Raw genomic sequence first — 23,602 nt, 5'->3', positions numbered from 1 at the left:
AGGGATCAGGCCTGCAACCGAGGTCCGTGCCCCTGACTGGAATCGAACCCGGGTCTGACGCTCTATCCCCTGAGCCACAGCAGCCAGGGCCATTGTATCCATCTGGGGAAACTGAGGCCGCACAGCTAGCGAGCAGCAGGCACAGGCTGTGAGCAGGGGTGGGCGGCCCTGTCCCGCCGGGGCTGCTCCGGCTGCTCCTGGCCCTGGGCCAGCGGGACGCGTGTTCTCCGGGCGGTCCCGGCCGCGGGAGTCGAACCTCCCCCCACTCCCTCCGGCGGGCCCTGAGGACGAGGAGAGGCACGGACTCCTGCGACGGTTTCAGGAGAGCGTGGCGCCGCTGTTCGAGATCCACATGGAGCTGAGCGAGGACGGGCTGGTGTTCTCGCCGTCGCTGGAGGTGGGCGACGACAGAGGCTTCCTGGCGCTCATCGAGAGCATCATCAACGACATCTACAACGTGGCCAAGCTCATCCCCCGCCTGGCCAGGGGCCGGGTCAACTACAAGGTCAGTCGGGGCCTCTCCCTTCCCCCCTCCCTGCTCTGGGCTCTTGCGGGTTTCCTGGCTCGGAACTGCCTCCAAGCTCAGCAGTGCCGGTCACGTCACCATCTACTTGACGTGGTTCTGAGTGCCATCGGGGGCCCTGGGACTGGGTGGGACTTCCCTCTCCCCTCCCCAAACCTCGTCCTTCCTCCTCCGTGGGCCTGGCCTGCGTTCCCCAACGCCTGCCCACCCCTCGGGACACCCAGCGTGTGCCCCGGCCCCTTCCTGGTGTCTGTCTCCTCCTGTGCCGTAACCCACCCCCCACCGTCCCCCCGCGATTCCCTCCGCACCCGGCACTCTCACACTCGTGACTCCCCCGCTCCCCGCCCACGGACTCTAAGCGCCATCAACCCTGCCCAAGAGGAAGGACAGTCAGGTGGGGTTCCGGGCACCCCACGGGCACTGAAATAGGGCACCCCGATTCCCGGTCAGGGCACATGCCCAGGTTGCCGGCTTGATCCCCAGTGTGGGGCGTGCAGGAGGCAGCCGATCCATGATTCATCATTGATGTTTCTATCTCTCTCCCTCTCCCTCTTCCTCCCTCTCTGAAATCAATAAAAATGTATTTTTTAAAAAACATTAAAAAAACAAAAGACCTAAGTGCCCACCGGACAGGTGCCGTCCGTAGACTCCGCCCCTCCTCACGGAGGCCAGGCATCCGCATGAGTCACGCAAACGAGCCCGGCCGAGGGTGCTCGTCCCTGTGTCTGTCACGCTGTGGGCGGGCATTCAGAACTCGATCGCCTCCCTTTATTTTTTTATTTTTTTTTAAATATATTTTATTGATTTTTTACAGAGAGGAAGGGAGAGAGATAGAGAGTTAGAAACATTGATGAGAGAGAAACATCGATCAGCTGCCTCCTGCACACTCCCCACTGGGGATGTGCCCGCAACCCAGGTACATGCCCTTGACCGGAATCGAACCTGGGACCTCTCAGTCCACAGGCCGACGCTCTATCCACTGAGCCAAACCGGCTTTGGCACTCGATCGCCTCCCTTTAAACGAACAGAACCTGCCTTTCCGTGGGCACGCGCTCGCCCGTTAACGGTCCTTCCTGCGGGGAAGCGGGTGGCGGCCGGGGTGGCGGGCGGCCGGAGGCCAAGGGGCTCCTCCGTCACGCGTGTCTGCTCCGCTGGCCTCTGCGGTGGCTGGCACCCGGTGACCGCAGGCGAGAGAGACGCTCACGGCGGCGCCCCTCCCGCCCTCGCAGTCGGACCTGGAGGACACGGCGGACCTGATGGAGATGCGCGAGGAGATGTCCAACCTGGTGATGGGCGCCATGAAGGAGGCCGAGGAGTTCCAGGACTCGTTCGAGCGCTACTCCTACCTGTGGGTGGACGACCTGCAGGAGTCCATGAAGAACTTCCTCACCTACGGCCGCGTCATCACCCTGGAGGACCTGGACCTGCGGCCCGAGGAGCTGGTCACCAAGTCGCCGCCCACCCTCACGCAGTTCCAGCAGCAGGTGCGTGGGAGCCCGCCCCCCAGGTACCGCCCGGCCCCGGGGAGGAGAGCCTGGTTCCACAGGGTCGGTTCCCGTACTGTCCTGGTCTGGTGAGGCCGACCGATCAGGAGGCAGCTGCCCCTGGAAGAAGAGTCTGTGACTCACAGTTCCAGGGGGAGGGGGCGGCCGACCCCCCAGGGCCATACAGGGAGCCCCAGGGCCTGGCAGCAGGCGAGGGGAGGAGCGAGTGTGGGAGGGGGCTTCATCGTGGCTTCTGTGGGGAGGAGTGAAGGGGGCAGGGCAAGCAGGCCGAGGCTGGGCTGGTTCGAATCATCGCACTCGGCCAGGCTCTCCAGAGCAGGGCAGGTGGGGGCAGGCGGTGGGGGCCAGCGGTGGGGGGCAGGTGGGGGCAGGCAGTGGGGGCAGGCGGTGGGGGCCAGCGGTGGGGGGCAGGTGGGGGCAGGCAGTGGGGGCCGGCGGTGGGGGGCAGGTGGGGGCAGGTGGTGGGGGCAGGCGGCGGGGGACAGGTGGGGGCAGGCGGTGGGGGCAGGTGGCAGGGGGCAGGGGGGGTAAGTTGGGGGGCAGGTCGGGGCAGGCGGTGGGGGCAGACAGGGGCAGACGGGTGGGTGGCTGGGGGCAGGCAGCGGGGGGCAGGTGGGGGGTAAGTGGGAGGGCAGGCGGTGGGGGCAGACAGGGGCGGGTGGCAGGGGGCAGGCGGCGGGGGCAGGTGGGGGCAGGCAGCGGGGGACAGGCGGCGGGGGGCAGGTGGGGGGGCAAGTGGGGGGCAGGTGGGGGCAGGCGGTGGGGGCAGACAGGGGCAGACAGGGGCGGGCGGCGGGGGGCGGGCGGCGGGGGGCAGACAGGGGCAGGTGGTGGGGGCAGGCGGCGGGGGGCAGGTGGGGGGTAAGTGGGGGGGCAAGTGGTGGGGGCAGACAGGGGCAGACAGGGGCGGGCGGTGGGGGGCAGGTGGCGGGGGGCAGGCGGCGGGGGCAGACGGGCAGGTGGTGGGGGCAGGCGGCGGGGGGCAGGTGGGGGGGCAAGTGGGGGGGCAGGTGGTGGGGGCAGGCAGGGGCAGACAGGGGCGGGGCAGGTGGGGGGCAGGTGGGGGCAGGTGGGGGGCAGGCGGCGGGGGGCAGGTGGGGGGTAAGTGGGGGGGCAGGCGGTGGGGGCAGACAGGGGCAGACAGGGGCGGGCGGCGGGGGGCAGGCGGCGGGGGGCAGGCGGCGGGGGGCAGGTGGGGGGTAAGTGGGAGGGGAGGCGGTGGGGGCAGACAGGGGCGGGTGGCAGGGGGCAGGCGGCGGGGGCAGGTGGGGGCAGGCAGTGGGGGACAGGCGGCGGGGGGCAGGTGGGGGGGCAAGTGGGGGGGCAAGTGGGGGCAGGTGGTGGGGGCAGACAGGGGCAGACAGGGGCGGGGCAGACAGGGGCGGGCGGTGGGGGGCAGGCGGCGGGGGGCAGGCGGCGGGGGGCAGACGGGCAGGTGGTGGGGGCAGGTGGGGGGCAGGCGGCGGGGGGCAGGTGGGGACAGGCGCTCCCCGGCAGCCGGGCGAGTGGAGCCTGTCTTGCAGATCGACTCGTACGAGCGGCTGTACGAGGAGGTGTCGCGGTGCGAGAACACGCAGGTGTTCAGCGGGTGGCTGCAGTGCGACTGCCGGCCCTTCAAGCAGGCGCTGCTCAACACCATCAAGCGCTGGAGCTTCATGTTCAAGCGCCACCTGAGCAACCATGTGGTCAGCAGGTGGGCGCCCCCCACCCCGCTGCCCGGACCACGCCAGAGGGCAGACGGGGGAGCGGGGAGGGCGAAGGTCCGGCTGAGAGGGAGCACCCCACCTCGGGCGGCGCCAGCAGGAGGGGCACCTGGCTGCCCGGACGCTCCACTGCCTCCCCCGCACTCACGGTAACCGGGTGCCGGGTGCGAGGACCCCCAGGAGCCTAGAGCCTGGCTGGGCGGCCTGACCGGCGGCGAACGTCCCAGGGACGGTGCAGCTGCAGGTGGCGGGCAGGTCCTGAGTGCCTGGGGCTGAGCGGAGGGCGGGGAGGCAGCAGGGGCCTCCCTGGATCTGCCCCTCGGGCCGAGGGGAGCGGGTGGAGAACAGCGCGTCCGGGATGGACTGGAGGAGGAGGGGCGCCTGTCACAGGCGGCTGTCTCGCCCCGCAGCCTCGGTGACCTGGAGGCCTTCATGAAAGCCGCCAGGGCCGGCCTGAAGACGCCGGTCCGGGAAGGGGACTACGACGGCCTGGTGGAGGTGATGGGGCACCTGATGAAGGTGAAGGAGCGGCAGGTGGCCACCGACAACATGTTCGAGCCCCTGAAGCAAACCATCGAGCTGCTCAGGACGTACGGGGAGGAGATGCCGGAGGAGATCCACGTGAAGCTGCAGGTGGGCGGCGGGGGGACCTCGGCGTCCAGGCAGGGAGGGCGGCCAGGAGCCCTGGCCGTGGCCGGGGGAGGGGCTGTGGACTAGACCCCCTCTTGTAGACACGGAGCAGAGGGGGGAGGAGCTGCGGCTCAGGGCCAGGCTGTGTGGGCGGCATGGCTGCGGGACCGTGCTGAGGGCTGGGCGTGTGTGTGGCGGGTCCCAGGAGCTCTGGGACTGCAGACCGGGTGGGGAGTAGCGGGGAAGCGGTGAGATGAAACGGGTTAGAGGTGCGCCGCGGCTGACAGAATCCATGAGCTCACTGTAGAAGGTGAAACCACGGCCATCTGTGGGCAGAGTCCGGGGGTTGGATTTTTTCTTTAAAATATTTTATGGTTTTAAGTACAATATTTGCCCAGGTCTGAAGAACTTGTAGAATATAACAGTCCATCTGACGGCAGAAGCCTGAACTGGCAAATCCATGGAAATGGAGAACAGGGTAGTGGCTGCCCAGGGTCAGGGTGCGGCGGCAGCTACAGCGATGACACAGGCAGTTCCTTCGTGGTGACAGCCCTGCGGGGACCGGGGCAGTGGCTGCAGGAATCTATACATGGGATAAAATTGCCTAGGATTACACACACACACACACACACGTATACACACAGCACACATACGTGCATGCGGACACGTGTACATACAATGCACAGCACACATGCACGCACACACGGGCTCGGGTCACCTGGGTCAAAGAAGCGTGCAGATGCCGCTGCCTGGCGTGGCCTGAACCGCGCGGCCCGGTGGGTGCTGCCCAGAGGCTGGGCGGCGCACAGGGCGGTGCTAGGAGCAGCTCCCTGGGGCCTGAGATTGTTTCCCGCTGGAAAGTTGGAAAAGAGCAGAACTAGGAGCGCCCCTGCCTCTGCCGACCTAGGAGCTGCCGGAGCAGTGGACCAACACCAAGAAGCTGGCCATCCTGGTGAAGCAGAACGTGGCGCCCCTACAGGCCAACGAGGTCAACATCCTGCGCAGGAAGTGCCAGCAGTTCGAGGTCAGACCGTGGGGGCGGGGCTGTCGGGGTGGGCGGGGCGTGGGGCGGGGCTGTCGGGGCACGGGGCGGGGCTGTCGGGGTGGGCGGGGCGTGGGGCGGGGCTGCCAGGGGCAGGCGGGGCGTGGGCGGGGCTGTCGGGATGGGCGGGGCGTGGGGCGGGGCTGCCAGGGGCAGGCGGGGCGTGGGGCGGGGCTGTCGGGTGGGCGGGGCGTTGGGCGGGGCTGCCGAGGGCGGGCGGGGCGTGGGGCGGGGCTGCCTGTGCGTGCGGGCAGGTGTGTGACCTGTGACCTCCCGTGGCCCGCAGATCAAGCAGCACGAGTTCAGGGAGAAGTTCAGGCAGGAGGCCCCGTTCACCTTCAGCGACCCCGAGCCCTACCAGTCCCTCAATAAGGTACCTGCCCGCCCCCCTCCAGCTCTTGTGCGTCCGCGCCCGGCCCATGGGACTGGCCTCGAAAAGGCCAGCCTCGGCCCCAACTCGAACTCACCAGGATAAACCGCCTTCCCGCCAGATCCCATGGCGGGGGAGGGGGGGGGGCGGCTCTGAGGGCGGGAAGGGGAGGGTGCCGCTCCCCGGCTGGGAAGTTCATGGACCTCATGAGAGGCCGGGCCGGCGTGGAGCCGGCTCGAGGCTCTGAGGAAGGCCCAGGGCCCAGGGCCCACCTGCGGGCACGGGCAGCCCCGCTCACCGCCTCCCTCGCCGCCCGCCCGCCCGCCCGCCCGCCCGCAGGAACAAAAGAGCATCCTGGCCATGGAGCGCATCATGGAGGGGCTGTGCAAGTCGGGGAGCCTGTTCGAAGTCGCTGTGCCCGACTACAAGCAGCTCAAGGCTTGCCACCGCGAGGTCCGCCTGCTGAAGGAACTCTGGGACATGATCGTCATGGTGAGCGGCGGGCGGGCGGCCTGGGGGCCTCGGCACCGGAGGGGGCGCCCCGCCTGTGAAAATCGCAACACCGGGTCTCCTGGCTTCTGGGGGGCCGCCCGCAGGTCCCCATGGGGGCCGCTCCCCGCAGCGTCTCTGTGCACAGACCTCTCTCTTCCCTTCCTCCTCCTGCTCCTCCTCCTCCTCTCTCACATCTCACCTCTCTTTAAAATGTTTAAAAAATAGCCCAGCCGGCGAGGCTCAGTGGGAAGTTGCCCTGGCTTCCCCTCGAGTGGCGCCTCCGCCATTGGCCGTCCTCATCTTCCCTCCCTCCCGTCCCGCACGAGAGGCTCCTGGGCCGTAACCCTGTGGCTTTTCCCCAGGACCCGCCTTGCGAGTCCTGCCCCTTCTCGTCGCTCTGCTGCCTCCCTGTCCACCGGCCTCATCGCCGCTCTCTCCTTCCTCCTGTTTGCTGGGGGTTTGGTTCGCTCTCTCTCCTTCATTTCCTGGTTTGATGATTATTGATTGGACACGTTCCATCTTTTCTCGCGTGAACAGTCAGTGTCATGGGACTGCCTCTCAGCTGTAGCCGAGCGCCACATACTTGGATATTTCCTGCAGTTCTGCGTGGTCTTTGCTTTTGTTTGTCTGTTTGCTTTTTATTTCTTTTGAGGCTCCTCTCGAGCCTCGGATTGTCTAGAAGTCTGCCTTTCGTTTCCGGACACCGGGCATTTTCCTGCTGTCGATTCCTAGTGTGATTCCAATGCGCAGAGCACACAGTCTATGACTTCAACTGAGTTTACGTTCCTTAGGCTTGTCTCTGGCGCGGCTACGGCTTATCTGGGTGGCTGTCCCTGGGCACCTGGGGGGTGGGGGGTGGGTAGGGGGGAGAACATTCCGCTTTTGTTGGGCGGAATGCTGTGTGTGCCGGTCAGACCCTGTGGTCGGTCTTGTGGTTCGGTCCTTCTATGTCCTAACAGATTTTCTGCCAAAATAAATTTTAAGTGCTAACTTCCAAGTTGTATCTTTTTAAAATTTTATCTTTTATTTTCAATCTTTTAAGTTGCATCTCTCCCACAGGGTTGTTTTCCCCTTGTACCCACCCAGTTCACCAAACTCTGTCATTCGCTCTAAGGGGTCCTCCCTGGCATTTGCTGCCTGAGAGCAGGGGGCGCGGGTGTGGGCCACCGGGGGGGGGGGGGCGGCGGTGGCGGGCGGCCCGAGTCCTCCCCACGAGAGTGCACGGCCGGCGCCTCCCTCCCAGGTGAACACCAGCTTCGACGACTGGAAGACCACCAAGTGGAAGAACATCAACGTGGAGCAGATGGACATCGACTGCAAGAAGTTCGCCAAGGACGTGCGGTCCCTGGACAAGGAGATGAAGACCTGGGACGCCTTTGTGGGGCTGGACAACACCGTGAAGAACATGATCACCTCCCTGCGCGCCGTGAGCGACCTGCAGAACCCCGCCATCCGCGACCGCCACTGGCAGCAGCTCATGCAGGCCACCCAGGTACCACGGGGGAGGGAGGGTGGGGCTGGGAGAAGGAACTGCCCGCTCTCTCGGGGCCTGGGATGGGCACGGACCTGCCTCTCTGGGAGGGACAGAGGGGTCCTCGCTGGGGCGCAGGCGTCCTTGTGTGGAACCGGCCTGTTTTCCTGGCCCCAGGTGAAGTTTGAGATGTCGGAGGACACTGTGCTGGCGGACCTGCTCCAGCTGAACCTGCACAAGTTCGAGGATGAGGTCCGGAACATCGTGGACAAGGCGGTGAAGGAGTCCGGGATGGAGAAGGTAGCCCTGTGGATGGGAAAGGTGGATTGTCCGGGGAGGAGAAGGTCGCCCTGTGGATGGGAAAGGTGGATTGTCTGGGATGGAGAAGGTCGCCCTGTGGATGGGAAGGTGGATTGTCTGGGAGGAGAAGGTAGCCCTGTGGATGGGAAGGTGGATTGTCCGGGATGGAGAAGGTAGCCCTGTGGATGGGAAAGGTGGATTGTCCGGGATGGAGAAGGTAGCCCTGTGGATGGGAAAGGTGGATTGTCTGGGATGGAGAAGGTAGCCCTGTGGATGGGAAGGTGGATTGTCTGGGATGGAGAAGGTAGCCCTGTGGATGGGAAGGTGGATTGTCCGGGATGGAGAAGGTAGCCCTGTGGATGGGAAGGTGGATTGTCTGGGATGGAGAAGGTCGCCCTGTGGATGGGAAGGTGGATTGTCTGGGATGGAGAAGGTCGCCCTGTGGATGGGAAGGTGGATTGTCTGGGATGGAGAAGGTAGCCCTGTGGATGGGAAGGTGGATTGTCTGGGAGGAGAAGGTAGCCCTGTGGATGGGAAGGTGGATTGTCCGGGATGGAGAAGGTAGCCCTGTGGACGGGAAAGGTGGATTGTCCGGGATGGAGAAGGTAGCCCTGTGGATGGGAAAGGTGGATTGTCTGGGAGGAGAAGGTAGCCCTGTGGATGGGAAGGTGGATTGTCTGGGAGGAGAAGGTAGCCCTGTGGATGGGAAGGTGGATTGTCTGGGAGGAGAAGGTAGCCCTGTGGACGGGAAAGGTGGATTGTCTGGGAGGAGAAGGTAGCCCTGTGGATGGGAAGGTGGATTGTCTGGGAGGAGAAGGTAGCCCTGTGGATGGGAAGGTGGATTGTCTGGGAGGAGAAGGTAGCCCTGTGGACGGGAAAGGTGGATTGTCCGGGATGGAGAAGGTAGCCCTGTGGATGGGAAAGGTGGATTGTCTGGGAGGAGAAGGTAGCCCTGTGGATGGGAAAGGTGGATTGTCTGGGAGGAGAAGGTAGCCCTGTGGACGGGAAAGGTGGATTGTCCGGGATGGAGAAGGTAGCCCTGTGGACGGGAAAGGTGGATTGTCCGGGATGGAGAAGGTAGCCCTGTGGATGGGAAGGTGGATTGTCTGGGAGGAGAAGGTAGCCCTGTGGACGGGAAAGGTGGATTGTCTGGGAGGAGAAGGTAGCCCTGTGGATGGGAAGGTGGATTGTCTGGGAGGAGAAGGTAGCCCTGTGGATGGGAAGGTGGATTGTCTGGGAGGAGAAGGTAGCCCTGTGGACGGACAGGGGTCTTGTCCAGGTTACGCTGAAGCAGAGGCACCACCTGCAGGCCTGTCCCCCTTCCCTGGGGCCGGTGCTCACGGACCTCGAAAGGGACGTCCCCTGGGCCTCGTCTTGCCCCGCCCACACGGAACCATGTCAAATGTCCCCGGGCTTCATTCCCGGGAAGAACCCAGCTCCTGCCCAGCTTTGCCTCCCTGCCCAGAACAGTGTGCACCCTGAGCTCTCCTCTCCCGGAGCGCCATGACTTCGTCCTGCCCCCCCCCCCCTGCCCCGGGAGGAAGGGGGCGGGCTGGCCCTCAGCCAGTACCTGCTGGTTAATGAGCCGCTGCCACAGGGGCCCCGGAGGCTCCGTGCGGCCCAGACCTCTCCCCTCACCGGACGGCAGTGGGGGTTTGGATGTTCACATTTTGGTGTAAAAACAAGGCTTTATTCCGCTGTAACTCCCACACCACACCATTCGCCATGCGGAGTGCACAACCCCAGGACCGTTAGCGTCGGCACGGACATGGGCCGCCGCCACGTGTGACCGTTAGTCTATGTTAGAGCCGTTCATCTCCAGAAAGAGGCCTGTGCCCTTCGGCTCCCCCACCCGTCTTCTCCACCCACCCTGCCCCGCTCAGAGCCCCCTGACCCACCGCCGTCTGCGTGGGTCTGTCTTCCGGCCACGTCACAGCCACGGGCGCACAGGATGCGTGGCTCTGTGACCGGCTGCCTTCCCCGGGCATCGTGTCCTCAGGGTCCTCCCGTGCTGGTGCAGGAGCAGCTGGGTGTTCCCAGGAACCCCGGGTCCTCCTCCGCCCTCCCGCCGGGGGCCCGCTGACCTGCTCCCCGCCGCCCGCAGGTGCTGAAGGTGCTGGACAGCACCTGGTCCACCATGGTGTTCGAGCACGAGCCGCACCCGCGCACGGGCACCATGATGCTCCGGACGGACGAGGTGCTGGTGGAGACGCTGGAGGACAACCAGGTGCAGCTGCAGAACCTGATGATGTCCAAGTACCTGTCGCACTTCCTGAACGAGGTGACGAGCTGGCAGCAGAAGCTGTCCACGGCGGACTCGGTCATCTCCATCTGGTTCGAGGTGCAGCGGACCTGGAGCCACCTGGAGAGCATCTTCGTGGGCTCCGAGGACATCCGCACCCAGCTGCCCGAGGAGTCCCACAAATTCGACGACATCGACAAGGAGTTCAAGGTGCGCCCGGCCGCCCCGCACTGCCCGGCGCTGTCCCGCTGGGGGCCTCTGACGCCGGGGGACGCGGGACTCTGACGCCAGGCGGCCTCTGCTCTTCCCAGGCCCTGATGGAGGAGGCGGTGAAGACGCCCAATGTGGTGGAAGCCACCAACAAGCCCGGTCTCTACGAGAAGCTGGAGGACATGAAGAAGAGGTGGGTCCCGGCCTGTGGGGACCAGGGCTGGCCAGGGCGGGCACAAAGAGCCTGGTCCTGGGTTCGAGCACCCTGTCCTTGGGAGCTGGTGCTCCCCGGCCACGCCATCCCCTCCAGAGGGAGCATGGACTGTGGAGATGAAGCCAGGCTCCCTCCTGCCCAGGGCACCCACGGGGTCAGGGCGCAGGGAGTGAGCACCCGCGTCTCCTGCTGCCAGTCCCCTGACAGGGTGGCCTGGAGGAGACCTGCCCCTCGGCCTCCAAGCCTCCTTCCTCCCGCCCCGCCCTGCCAGGCTGGCCGTGTGCGAAAAGGCCCTGGCCGAGTACCTGGAGACGAAGAGACTGGCTTTCCCGCGGTTCTACTTCGTGTCCTCGGCTGACCTCCTGGACATTCTCTCCAACGGCAACGACCCCGTGGAGGTAGGCGGCCCGCGCTCACCCCGCGTCCGGGCAGCCCTGGGGCTGCGGAAGCGTGTCCCCTGTGTCCCTGCATCGCCTCCGCGAGGCCAGCCACTCCAGAAACCGCCCGGGGCCCGGCCATGGCACCAAGACCGGAGACTCGCTGTGGACCCTGCCTTTTACCTCCTGGGCCTCGATTTCCTCATCCGGAAAGTGGGTTGGATGCTGGGAGCCGAGCGAGACTCTTTTTTTTAAAAAAAATTTATTAAATGTCTCCCAGCTTTTATTTTTATTTTTTTTCAAATATATTTTATTGATTTTTTACAGAGAGGAAGGGAGAGGGATAGAGAGTTAGAAACATCAATGAGAGAGAAACATCGACCAGCTGCCTCCTGCATACCCCCCACTGAGGATGTGCAGGCATTCTAGGTACATGCTCTTGACTGGAATCGAACCTGGGACCTTTCAGTCCACAGGCCGGCGCTCTATCCACTGAGCCAAACCGGTTAGGGCGAGACTCTTTTCTGAGATGCTCACTCGCTAGGTGCCCCCCCCCCACCCCCCACCCCTCTTCCCCAATAAAGCCCGGGTCCGGGGAGGGAAGGAAAGGCTGCCAGGCTCTTCTGAAAGGGGTGGGGAGCCGCTAGATGGCGGACAGCAGAGGCGGGGCCACAGTCGTTTTTATAAGTACAAGAGTAAGTCCTGTGTCCCGGGCACTCACGGGTGTAACCCTCCTTTGCCCACCCCTGTGTTTGATTTTAGCCGTTCAGCTGTGGGACGCACCCGGGGGGAGTCACAGGGTGGCCCCAGACGTCAGGTCTGAGCGTGTGACAGGGAAACAGTCCTCGTGGCTGGGCCAGAGCTTCTCAGGGAAGAGAAATCTCCGGACAGACCCTGCGTCTGCCCCAGGCCCCTGCCCCAGGCCCCTGCCCCAGGCCCCTGCGTCTGCCCCAGGCCCCTGCCCCAGGCCTGCCTGGAGCAGCTCTGCTATTCCCTGTTGCTGGATGAGCAAGTTGAGTAAACGTTGGCCAGGGAAGGGGGAGTATACCCCCTGGAAAGAAAGGATCATGGGCTGCGTGACCCCTCGGAGCCCGTCGGCCGCACCATCCCCATGTCCCCCCACCCCACCCCCGCCCAGGTGAGCCGCCACCTGTCCAAGCTCTTCGACAGCCTGTGCAAACTGAAGTTCCGGCTGGACGAGAGCCAGAAGCCGCTCAAGGTTGGGCTGGGCATGTACAGCAAGGAGGACGAGTACATGGACTTCGACCAGGAGTGCGACCTCTCGGGGCAGGTGGGTGCGGGCGCAGGTCCCAGGGCGCGGATGGGGACACCACCCAGGGTGACAGGTGTGAGAGCCGCGTGCCCTCCCCCGGGGTGTCTCCTCCCCCCTTGTTTATAGAGTGAGTGCTGGAAGGACCGATTGCTAGAATCCCTGGCACAGCCTTACCCACAGAGTGAGGGTGCGTCCTGGAAGGAAAGCAGAGAGCAGGAGGGGAGGGGTGCATGGGTGCCGGTGAATTGCTCTGTGGCTCTGGGGGGTCCCCACACCGGACCCGAGTCCTCACCCTGTTCAGGAAGAACCATTGGCCTCTTCGCTTTGCCAGATCCTGGAGGCCCCCTTCCCTGGGTACCCTGGGCCCCTCTCCCAGCTAACGGTCCTGGCTGCCCCTCCCCCACATCCCATTGCCCAAGTATTGATCAAGCAACCGAACCAATTTTGACATTAGCCGAAGGAAAATATAATCCGGAGGTGAATCAGCTGGGGGGTAGGGGGAATCTCACGCGAGACACCCCGAGATTCGGCCGCATGGACTCAGGGCGCCGACTGCCAGGGCCGGCGGGGCGGGGCCAGACCCATCCGTCACACTTTGTCCAGACTCGGTCCGGCCGGGGGCTCCTCAGACGTGACCAGGAGCCACAGCACGGCCGCCCAAGCTGGATTCGCAGTTAAAGAGCCCCCCGACCCTGTCGGCTCCTCCCCCGGGGCCATCCGTTGTGGGTTTGTATTTAAGATACAAACAAGGCTTGCGGGCAAGTTTGTCCTGGGAGAGGCTCCTGGGCCCAGACGGTGCGTGAGGAGCAGGTGGGGCTCCGTTGGTCAGAGCCCTTGGGGCAGGGGTTGGGGGCCGGGGGGGGGGTTGAGGGGGCACAGATGCAGCCTCTCTGAGTGTCTGACTCCTCTGCCAGATTCTCCGCTGGTCTCCCTCCCTCCTCTGCCTAGAAACTGCCCGCACATGGTCCCCGGCACCCCCACCCCCGGCTTCCCCACCCCGTGTTGCCAGGTGGCCACTCACCTCCACCTCCACCCTGGAAGGCAGGTGATGACCACTATTAACTTTATTTGTTTGTTTTTTTAATCCTCACGAGGATATTTTCCCATTGATTATTAGAGAGAGTGGAGAGCGGGAAAGACAGAGAGAAACACTGATGTGAGAGAGAGACACCGATTGGTTGGCTCCTCCTCCTGGGAGGAGCCTGCCACTGACCGGAATCGAACCCGGGACCCTTTGGCGGACGCTCTATCCACTGAGCCACGCAGGCTAGGCCCCGTATTACATTTTTCAAATGACAAAGCAAGTCGTTGGCATGAGGCGCGAGCGCACAGCCGCTGGGGTCAGCGTGGCTCCTCCCCGTCCCTCCGTCCGTCTGCAGGTGGAGGTGTGGCTGAACCGCGTGCTGGACCGCATGTGCGCCACGCTCCGGCACGAGATCCCGGAGGCCGTGGTGACCTACGAGGAGAAGCCCCGGGAGCAGTGGATCTTCGACTACCCGGCCCAGGTGAGCGGCGGGGACGCGGGTCGCCTGCGGAGGGCGGGGGTGGGGTCTCCCCGCTGCGCTGTGCACGCGGGAGGAGGAGCGCGGCTCACCCGGCGCTGTGCGCCCTCCGCCTGCAGGTGGCGCTCACGTGCACCCAGATCTGGTGGACCACGGAGGTGGGCATGGCGTTCGCGCGGCTGGAGGAAGGGTACGAGAACGCCATCAAGGACTACAACAAGAAGCAGGTGCGTGGGCCACCCGCACAACAAGAAGCAGGTGCGCGGGCCACCCGCACAGCAGGAAGCAGGTGCGCGGGCCACCCGCACAGCAGGAAGCAGGTGCGCGGGCCACCCGCACAGCAGGAAGCAGGTGCGCGGGCCACCCGCACAGCAGGAAGCAGGTGCGCGGGCCACCCGCACAGCAGGAAGCAGGTGCGCGGGCCATCCGCACAGCAGGAAGCAGGTGCGCGGGCCACCCGCACAGCAGGAAGCAGGTGCGCGGGCCACCCGCACAACAAGAAGCAGGTGCGTGGGCCACCCGCACAACAAGAAGCAGGTGCGTGGGCCACCCGCACAACAAGAAGCAGGTGCGTGGGCCACCCGCACAACAAGAAGCAGGTGCGCGGGCCATCCGCACACAACAAGAAGCAGGTGCGCGGGCCACCCGCACAGCAGGAAGCAGGTGCGCGGGCCACCCGCACAGCAGGAAGCAGGTGCGCGGGCCACCCGCACAGCAGGAAGCAGGTGCGCGGGCCACCCGCACAGCAGGAAGCAGGTGCGTGGGCCACCCGCACAACAGGAAGCAGGTGCGTGGGCCACCCGCACAGCAGGAAGCAGGTGCGCGGGCCACCCGCACAACAGGAAGCAGGTGCGCGGGCCACCCGCACAACAAGAAGCAGGTGCGTGGGCCACCCGCACAACAAGAAGCAGGTGCGTGGGCCACCCGCACAACAAGAAGCAGGTGCGTGGGCCACCCGCACAACAGGAAGCAGGTGCGTGGGCCACCCGCACAGCAGGAAGCAGGTGCGCGGGCCACCCGCACAACAAGAAGCAGGTGCGTGGGCCACCCGCACAACAGGAAGCAGGTGCGTGGGCCACCCGCACAACAAGAAGCAGGTGCGTGGGCCACCCGCACAACAGGAAGCAGGTGCGTGGGCCACCCGCACAACAGGAAGCAGGTGCGCGGGCCACCCGCACAACAAGAAGCAGGTGCGTGGGCCACCCGCACAACAAGAAGCAGGTGCGCGGGCCACCCGCACAACAAGAAGCAGGTGCGCGGGCCACCCGCACAGCAGGAAGCAGGTGCGCGGGCCACCCGCACAGCAGGAAGCAGGTGCGCGGGCCACCCGCACAACAAGAAGCAGGTGCGCGGGCCACCCGCACAACAAGAAGCAGGTGCGCGGGCCACCCGCACAACAAGAAGCAGGTGCGTGGGCCACCCGCACAACAGGAAGCAGGTGCGTGGGCCACCCGCACAGCAGGAAGCAGGTGCGCGGGCCACCCGCACAACAGGAAGCAGGTGCGCGGGCCACCCGCACAACAAGAAGCAGGTGCGTGGGCCACCCGCACAACAAGAAGCAGGTGCGTGGGCCACCCGCACAACAAGAAGCAGGTGCGCGGGCCACCCGCACAGCAGGAAGCAGGTGCGCGGGCCACCCGCACAGCAGGGCCCTACGGCCCGCGGGAGAGGCCCACAGTTGGCAGCCCCCGTGCTCTGCCCGAGTAACCGCTTTACCAAGACCCGGCTTTAAATTCTTGCCTGGAAGTGGACAAATGCTACCGCCAGCCATTTTTTAAAAAGATTCCTGATTAAGAATTTAGAAACGAAAGGTGGTCTTTAAGTGGAAGAAGGGCTCTGGCCGGTTTGGCTCAATGGATAGAGCGTTGGCCTGCGGACCCAAGGGTCCCGGTCAAGGGCCCATGTCCGGGTTGTGGGCTCCAGTAGGGGGCGTGCAGGAGGCAGCCGGTCAATGATTCTCTCTCATCACTGATGTTTCTCTCTCTCCCTCTCCGTTCCTCTCTGAAATCAATAAAAATATATATTTAAAAAAATGTTTTAAACTACCACTCTTTTTTTAAAAAATATATTTTATTGAATTTTTTGCAGAGAGGAAGGGAGAGGGATAGAGAGTTAGAAACATCGATGAGAGAGAAACATTGATCAGCTGCCTCCTGCACATCTCCCACTGGGGACATGCCCGCAACCCAGGCACATGCCCCTGACCGGAATCGAACCTGGGACCCTTGAGTCCACAGGCTGACGCTCTATCCACTGAGCCAAACCGGCCAGGGCTAAACTACCACTCTTAAAAAAAAATGGGAGAAGGAAAAGCTACGATACCCAGATATAACCACTGTCACCATATTATTACCCAGTTGTTGTTCTAATACTATTTAGTATCATACATTAGGTGTATATAATATAATATTGCTATTGTAATCTTTTGGGGTTCATACATGTAAAGGTATATGTGGAAATAGACATCCAACGGCTTATTTTTATGGGGAATTTGGTTTCCGATGCTTTAAGATCCACTGATTTCACTCCCTACCCGCTCTGTCCCTGGCACCAGCTTTCCTTCTACTCCGTCACTGTTGGTGGCCCCGTGGCACCCCCTCCCACCCGGGGCCGCACCACAGCTGCCCCCCCCCCCAGCCGGGGCTGTCCGGGACAGTCTTCTGCGTTCCGTTATTGTGAACAGCACGGTGTCTTCCCTCCCTGGAGAGAGCCCCAGGGACCCCGCAGCCGGGACCCCCGAGGGTGGCGGGCACCGGGCCCACCGAAGGCCATTGCTCCCGCAGATCAGTCAGCTGAACGTGCTCATCACCCTGCTCATCGGGAACCTGAACGCGGGCGACAGGATGAAGATCATGACCATCTGCACCATCGACGTGCACGCGCGCGACGTGGTGGCCAAGATGATCACGGCCAAGGCACGGCTGCGGGGAGGCGGCCCTGTTCCTGGGGCTCCCTCCCCTTGTCCCTGCCGGAGACTCACCCTGCGCCGGAGGGGGGGCGGGGAGGGAGAGGCGGGCGCAGGCCCTGGGCGCGGGGAGGCACCCTGACCCCCTGACCGCTGGCCCGTGGCCCTGCAGGTGGAGAGCTCCCAGGCCTTCACCTGGCAGTCGCAGCTGCGCCACCGCTGGGACGAGGAGAAGAGGCACTGCTTCGCCAACATCTGCGACGCCCAGATCCAGTACTCGTACGAGTACCTGGGCAACACGCCCCGGCTGGTCATCACCCCGCTCACCGACCGGTGAGGGGCGCCCGCGGGGCCGCCGCCCTGGCCCTGGCGGCTGGGGGGCGAGGGGGGAGAAAACACGGGCCCCCTGCGGGCTCTTCCCATTCTCTGGCCCAGACGTCCTGCGGGGGCTGGAGGGCCAGGCGTCGGGTCCGGGGCCGCGGTGGGAGCTGTCCGCCCGGGGCCCAGCCCAGGGCGCTGGTTTCGCTGCCCGGGCTCCGACCCTGGCTGTGGGGCCTGAGGGTGGCTCAGCCTCTGAGGGCCGGCAACATGGGGAGGGTATTGTGTGACCCCGCATGAGTGCGTTGGGGACCGAGCAGGGGTTCAGAGTGAACCTCAGGGGACACGGGGTGCCTGGGACCTGGCACCGAACTTGCTCCCCGGCCGCGTCTCAAGCCCTTCCCTGCCTGCGGGGCCGAGCGGGTGTGGCCGAGCTGCGGGGGAAGGAAAGGGGCCCTGGCCTCGGGGCTCACCCGGCGGGTCCCTCACAGGTGCTACATCACCCTGACCCAGTCCCTCCACCTGATCATGGGCGGCGCCCCCGCGGGCCCGGCCGGGACGGGCAAGACAGAGACCACGAAGGACCTGGGCCGGGCGCTGGGCACCATGGTGTACGTGTTCAACTGCTCCGAGCAGATGGACTACAAGGTCCGCCTCCCTCCCGGACGGCAGCCGCAGGGGCAGGGGCAGCCGCAGGGGCAGGGGCAGCCGCAGGGGCAGCCGCAGGGGCAGCTCACGGGCCTCCTCCTCTCTCCCCCAATCTCGCCTCTCCAGTCCTGCGGCAACATCTACAAGGGCCTGGCCCAGACCGGGGCCTGGGGCTGCTTCGACGAGTTTAACCGCATCTCCGTGGAGGTCCTGTCAGTGATCGCTGTGCAGGTAGGGCCCGCGCAGTCGCTGGGTTGGGCACAGGGACTCATTGCTTTGTCGGCTCGGGGCAAGTCAGCTTTCCCGTGGGGTCCGTTTGTGCAGCCCGACCAGGGGGCACAGCGATAGGCGAGACCCCAGCCCTGACCTCCAGGGGCCACACTCTGGTTGGGCGGACGGAAGTGAAAACAGTAAGAATCCGCTGTGGAAGCTTGGATGGGATTGGATAGGGATGAGGGGACCCGGACAGAGGGCCTGTTGTAGGTGTCAGTGGAGCTGGGTGTTGAAGGATGCATAGGCGTTCGTTAGTGAGACAAGAGTGTCAGGGGAGAAGGGGAAGACAAGGGAGAAAAGGGGAGGAGGGGGTGTGCTCCTGTGTTTGGGGAACCCTCGGGCCAGAGCACGGTGGGGGGGTGGGGGGGCCGGGGACCAGGTGGAGCAGGGCTTGCCAGTGATTTAAACTCTGTGCCTCCACCTTCTAATCTGTAAAATGGGTTCAGTGACACAGGTTTGCTGGCAAGGTTAGGGGTGAATGCGGGGAGCCAACACCCTCCACTCAGGTTTCCCTCCTCTGCACGGATTGTCCCGGGGCCGGAGGCCAGTAAGACAGAGAAGGCGAGCTGGCCGGTTCCCCCGGACCCTCGGGCAGTGCTGGCCATTGCCTTGGGGACCCCTAACCCCAGTGCAGTAGCAGAGTTACCGCCCCTACCCCCCACCCCCGTTAGTGCACAGACCCCAGGAGCCTTGAGTAGAGCCTGGCTTGGGCACTAAATGTTTATTGCCTGGAATGAAGGAGCGAGGACGGGAAGGGGAGGGGGGGGAGGGGAGGGGAGGGGAGGGGAGGGGAAGGGAGGTGAGGAGAGGAGAGGCTTCTGCAAGGTGGGGCAGTGAAGAGTTCCCCCAAAGAGAGAGTCCTGGGGAGACCGGCAGGAGGCCTGTGACAGTGTTAACTGTGAACGTGGGGCGCCCTCGCGTGGCGGCTGGGAGGGCTGCAGCCTCCTCGGGGCACTGGTGGTCCCTGGAGTTCAGGAGCACCTGGTCCCTGCCGGCAGGAGCAGCGGGGGCGGGCGGTGCGCGGCGATGCGGGACACGCCACACGCACAGCACCTGGGGCCTCCTGGGGCCTTGGGTGATGCGCTGGCTGTCCACTGGGTCCCTCCACGGGGACAGCGTCACAGACAGGGTCGCTCAGGTCAAGGAGAGGCTGGGGCGGGGCGGGGGTGGGTGACTGCAGAGGTGCCTGGGGGGTGGGGGGTCTCCCAGTGACAGACACGCCCATGTCCTGCCTGTCCACGTCCGTGGCTGTGGCGTCTGCACCCCGGCCGTGCCAGAGGTTACCGTGGGCCCGTGGGGTGGAGCGTGTGGGGGCTCCCCAGCATTTGGTCTTACTGCGTGTGAATCTACGCCGGTCTCAAGATTTAAAGTTCAATTTAAACACATGAAGCCGTGCGTCCCCGTGCCCACCGTCTGCGCCCACTGCCCAGGTCAAGTGCGTCCAGGATGCCATTCGGGCCAAGAAGAAGACCTTCAACTTCCTGGGGGAGATCATTGGCCTCATCCCCACCGTCGGCATCTTCATCACCATGAACCCCGGGTACGCGGGGCGCACGGAGCTGCCGGAGAACTTGAAGGCCTTGTTCAGGTGCGTGGGGGAGGGGGAGGCGGGCAGGGGAGGAGCAGAGGTGGGCGGAGCCGGGAGAGGGAAGACCTGGTGCAGAAGGGGGTCCCGGGGCAGAGGGGACCCAGCCGGCCAGGGCCCCGTAAGGAGCAGATGCCCACCTCCTGTGCTGTCTTCCCAGAGCAGGGTCCCTCCTGGAGACCGTGGCAGGCGGGGTGCAGGGTGACCCCCAGAGAAGGGTGGAGGGTGCAGGCGCAGGGCCTGAGGGTGGGGGAGAGACAGGAAGGGGGGGAGAGCGGAGGGGAGGGGGCTGGGAGCCCAGTGCAGCCCTGGCATCTAGACCAGCAACGCTGCGTGTCCCCCCTCCCCTCAGGGCGGTGAGTGCACCCCTGGGGGGAGGGGCCTGGCTGACCCGCTGACCCCCGCAGGCCCTGCGCGATGGTGGTGCCGGACTTCGAGCTGATCTGCGAGATCATGCTGGTGGCCGAGGGCTTCCTGGACGCCCGCCTGCTGGCCAGGAAGTTCATCACGCTCTACACGCTGTGCAAGGAGCTGCTCTCCAAGCAGGTGCGCGGGCCGCCCGCCCTCCTGGACCCCAGGACCCCCTCGGGCCAGGGCACCGCCGCCCCCGGGGCGCTCACACGGCACCCGCCCCGCAGGATCACTATGACTGGGGCCTGCGGGCCATCAAGTCGGTGCTGGTGGTGGCCGGCTCCCTCAAGCGGGGCGACCCCAGCCGCGCGGAGGACCAGGTGCTCATGCGGGCGCTGAGGGACTTCAACATCCCCAAGATCGTGACGGACGACCTGCCCGTGTTCATGGGGCTCATCGGGGACCTCTTCCCGGCCCTGGAGGTGCCTCGGAAGCGGGACCTGAACTTCGAGAAGGTGGGTCCTGCCCGCCCAGGGCGTTTCCTTCCCGGGGGCAGGCGCGGGCGGCGTGGGAGTCGGGGGCCTGGTCATCCAGTCCGCGATGGTCACACGCGAGGCCGCCGCTCAGCCCCGGCCAGTCCTCGCGCAGTGCTGGGGTCTCAGAGGAGCTGAGGGCATCGGGCAAACCGTGCAGGTCCCACAGCCTCGGGGCAGGGACATGGAGACACATCACCTGGAGGGTCACTGCTCCCCTGTGGTATCGCCCCGGGCAGGAGGCTCCCCGGCCCAGAACACAGCCTGGTCCTGTGCCCATGCCCAGCACCCGCCCCGTGCCCAGCGCCCGCCCCGTGCCCAGCGCCCGCCCCGTGCCCAGCACCCGCCCCGTGCCCAGCGCCCGCCCCGTGCCCAGCGCCCGCCCCCTGCCCAGCGCCCGCCCCGTGCCCAGCGCCCGCCCGTGCCCAGCACCCACACCAGCGCCCCCCCAGATCATCAAGCAGAGCATCGTGGAGCTGAAGCTGCAGGCGGAGGACAGCTTCGTGCTGAAGGTGGTGCAGCTGGAGGAGCTGCTGCAAGTGCGCCACTCGGTGTTTGTCATCGGGAACGCGGGCAGCGGCAAGTCCCAGGCAGGTGCCGCCCACAGCCTGCCCGCCCGGGGCCCCGCCCTGTGCTCCGGGGCCCCGCCCTGTGCTCCGGGGCCCCGCCCTGTGCTCCGGGGCCCCGCCCTGTGCTCCGGGGCCCCGCCCCCGTGTGCTGGTCCCACGGGGCCCTCCTCCCAGCTTCACGGGGGCAGCCCCCACCTGCCGCCTGCCGCCTGCCCGGGGGGAAGCGAGGGGCCGTGACCAGCCCCCGAGGCCGCCGGAGGCTCTCGAGCAGCCAGACGCCGCGGGGCTGCCACGCGCTCAGCGGCATCGTCTCCAAGCGCGGGCGGCCTGGGACCTCACCGCCATCTATTTGCAAAAAGGCCGAAGCTGCCTGACCCCAATTTGCCAAAAAGGACATGAACTCACCAACAGGGCGCCCCCCACGCTGCGCCCTGAGCGACTGGGAAGGCGGGTCCCTGGGCGCGCGCTGCACTTCCACGATGGGGCTCCCCACCAGCTGTCACCTGTGTGCACGCCGGGGCGCCCATGCCCACGCAGTGTCCTTAGCCTTGGCCTCTGGGCCGAGGACCCGGGTTGCTTCTGTCCCGTACCCCCCGCCCCCCCAGCCCGTGAGCGTGGGTTACATTGTCATCGGGAGGCTAACGGCTCTCCCCAGGCTCAGCGTGGAGGCCAGGCCGCGCCGCCCCCGGCTCCCATCCGGGGGACACAAACCCACCTGTGCCACCAAAGCAAAGCCAACCCGGGGCGGGGGTCAGGGCTCTGGGTTCCCTGTGGGCGTCGCCCGTGGCCCCGCGTCAGTGACCACCGTGACCCCGCCTCCGCCAGGTGCTCAAGTCCCTCAACAAGACCTACCAGAACCTGAAGAGGAAGCCGGTGGCCGTGGACCTGGACCCCAAGGCCGTCACCTGCGACGAGCTCTTCGGCATCATCAACCCGGCGACCAGGGAGTGGAAAGACGGTAACGGAGCAGCTGCCGGCGGCGTGGGGGTGTGGGGGCGGGGTCATGGGGGCGGGGTCACGGGGCATGGGGGCGGGGTCACCAGGGGGCGTCGCTCCAAGCAGGACTTGCCCCTGCCTGGCCAGCCCAGGGTAAGGCGGGTCTGGGGCGCCCCTACACATGGTGCAAAACGATGGTCCCTATGAGAGCAGTGAGCACCTGGGGGGTGGGGAGGGGGGAGGGGGGGGACAGGCATGGCCCAGGCGGAGGGAGGGGCCTAAAGTCCTGGGTGAGATGGTCCCACACTGCCTGTCAGCTCCCACCAGCCCTGCTCACACCAGCCCTGCTCACACCAGCCCTCCTCACAGCCCTGCTCACACCAGCCCTGCTCACAGCCCTGCTCACACCAGCCCTGCTCACAGCCCTGCTCACACCAGCCCTCCTCACACCAGCCCTCCTCACAGCCCTGCTCACACCAGCCCTGCTCACAGCCCTGCTCACACCAGCCCTGCTCACAGCCCTGCTCACACCAGCCCTGCTCACAGCCCTGCTCACACCAGCCCTGCTCACAGCCCTGCTCACACCAGCCCTGCTCACAGCCCTGCTCACAGCCCTGATCACACCAGCCCTCCTCACAGCCCTGCTCACACCAGCCCTGCTCTCTCACAGGCCTCTTCTCAACCATCATGCGGGACCTGGCCAACATCACCCACGAAGGCCCCAAGTGGATCGTCCTGGACGGGGACATCGACCCCATGTGGATCGAGTCTCTCAACACGGTCATGGACGACAACAAGGTGCGAGGGGCTCCCGGACTTCGAGATCCCCCAGGACCCCTGTCACCATCCACCCCGCACAGCAGACGGGAGGCGGGGGGTGGGGCTCCGCACGGACAGTTATGAACAGGGAAAGTCCGTGTCACAGGTGTGCTCCTCGCGTGACCCCGTTCCACGCGTGACCCTGCTCCATGCGTGTCCCGTCTTAGACATTTTTGGCAGCAGTGTGGGTGGAGGGTGCAGACATGGAAAGCATTCTTGTCCAGTTACACGTGGCATAAGGTGGAAAAAATAGCTAATACCTTGGAAGGAAGAATGATCTAGAAGCATCTTAAAAGATGATTCTCAATCAAGCACGGGAGGGAATGCAGGATTCCCGGGCCAGGGGAGGGGTCGATGCCCACGTCGTGTGAGAGTGAAATCCTAACCCTTGTCCCAGGGCGGGAGCGGGCAGAGGCGGGACCGGCAGGGACACAGAGACGCCAGGTTGTGGGGAGCCAGTCAGCAGTGGGGCCCGGGTGCAGGGTCCCGGCTCCCTCCCCCTCGTTCTGAGATGTGTCCGCGTGGGGCACCCTCGGCGATGGCGCCTTGGCTGCTGGGAGCCACCGTGGGGCCCTCCCTCGCTAGGTCCTCACCCTGGCCAGCAACGAGCGGATCCCCCTGAACCGCACCATGAGGCTGCTGTTCGAGATCAGCCACCTGCGGACCGCCACGCCGGCCACCGTCTCCAGAGCCGGCATTCTCTACATCAACCCTGCCGACCTGGGCTGGAACCCGTGAGTTGGGGTGTCTCTGCCCCGCTCCAAACTGGCAGAGAGATGAGGCTGGGGACGTGTCCGTCACACACATGATG

The 23,602-nt window shown here is 65.5% G+C and overlaps 1 protein-coding gene across 2 annotated transcripts in view; it reads left to right on the top strand.

Moving 5' to 3' along the window:
- The window catches only part of DNAH17 (dynein axonemal heavy chain 17), a gene marked incomplete at its 5' end in the record, with an annotated part of 65,708 nt that overhangs the window by 12,062 nt on the left and 30,044 nt on the right, over nt 1-23,602 (top strand). The window contains 26 exons of one of the 2 annotated variants that reach the window (XM_081110337.1): nt 323-505; nt 1,753-2,007; nt 3,552-3,721; nt 4,142-4,364; nt 5,269-5,385; nt 5,690-5,776; nt 6,125-6,265; nt 7,509-7,757; nt 7,914-8,036; nt 10,141-10,488; nt 10,590-10,681; nt 10,974-11,100; nt 12,218-12,370; nt 13,732-13,857; nt 13,995-14,081; nt 16,638-16,763; nt 16,932-17,092; nt 17,569-17,725; nt 17,852-17,956; nt 19,429-19,586; nt 19,991-20,129; nt 20,222-20,449; nt 20,920-21,057; nt 21,862-21,994; nt 22,643-22,770; nt 23,377-23,525. In XM_081110337.1, coding sequence (XP_080966463.1) covers nt 323-505; nt 1,753-2,007; nt 3,552-3,721; nt 4,142-4,364; nt 5,269-5,385; nt 5,690-5,776; nt 6,125-6,265; nt 7,509-7,757; nt 7,914-8,036; nt 10,141-10,488; nt 10,590-10,681; nt 10,974-11,100; nt 12,218-12,370; nt 13,732-13,857; nt 13,995-14,081; nt 16,638-16,763; nt 16,932-17,092; nt 17,569-17,725; nt 17,852-17,956; nt 19,429-19,586; nt 19,991-20,129; nt 20,222-20,449; nt 20,920-21,057; nt 21,862-21,994; nt 22,643-22,770; nt 23,377-23,525 — 4,103 coding nt within the window. Of the gene's footprint in view, nt 1-322; nt 506-1,752; nt 2,008-3,551; nt 3,722-4,141; nt 4,365-5,268; nt 5,386-5,689; nt 5,777-6,112; nt 6,266-7,508; nt 7,758-7,913; nt 8,037-10,140; nt 10,489-10,589; nt 10,682-10,973; nt 11,101-12,217; nt 12,371-13,731; nt 13,858-13,973; nt 14,082-16,637; nt 16,770-16,931; nt 17,093-17,568; nt 17,726-17,851; nt 17,957-19,428; nt 19,587-19,990; nt 20,130-20,221; nt 20,450-20,919; nt 21,058-21,861; nt 21,995-22,642; nt 22,771-23,376; nt 23,526-23,602 lie in introns of both variants that reach the window. The other variant, XM_081110336.1, reaches the window with a different exon arrangement.

Source organism: Myotis nattereri (genome assembly GCF_964212035.1).
Source record: "Myotis nattereri genome assembly, chromosome: 16".
In the NCBI taxonomy this organism is placed as follows: Eukaryota; Metazoa; Chordata; class Mammalia; order Chiroptera; family Vespertilionidae; genus Myotis; species Myotis nattereri.
The sequence above is the reverse complement of the archived record's forward strand: the minus strand, read 5'-3'. Positions and strand labels throughout refer to the sequence as shown.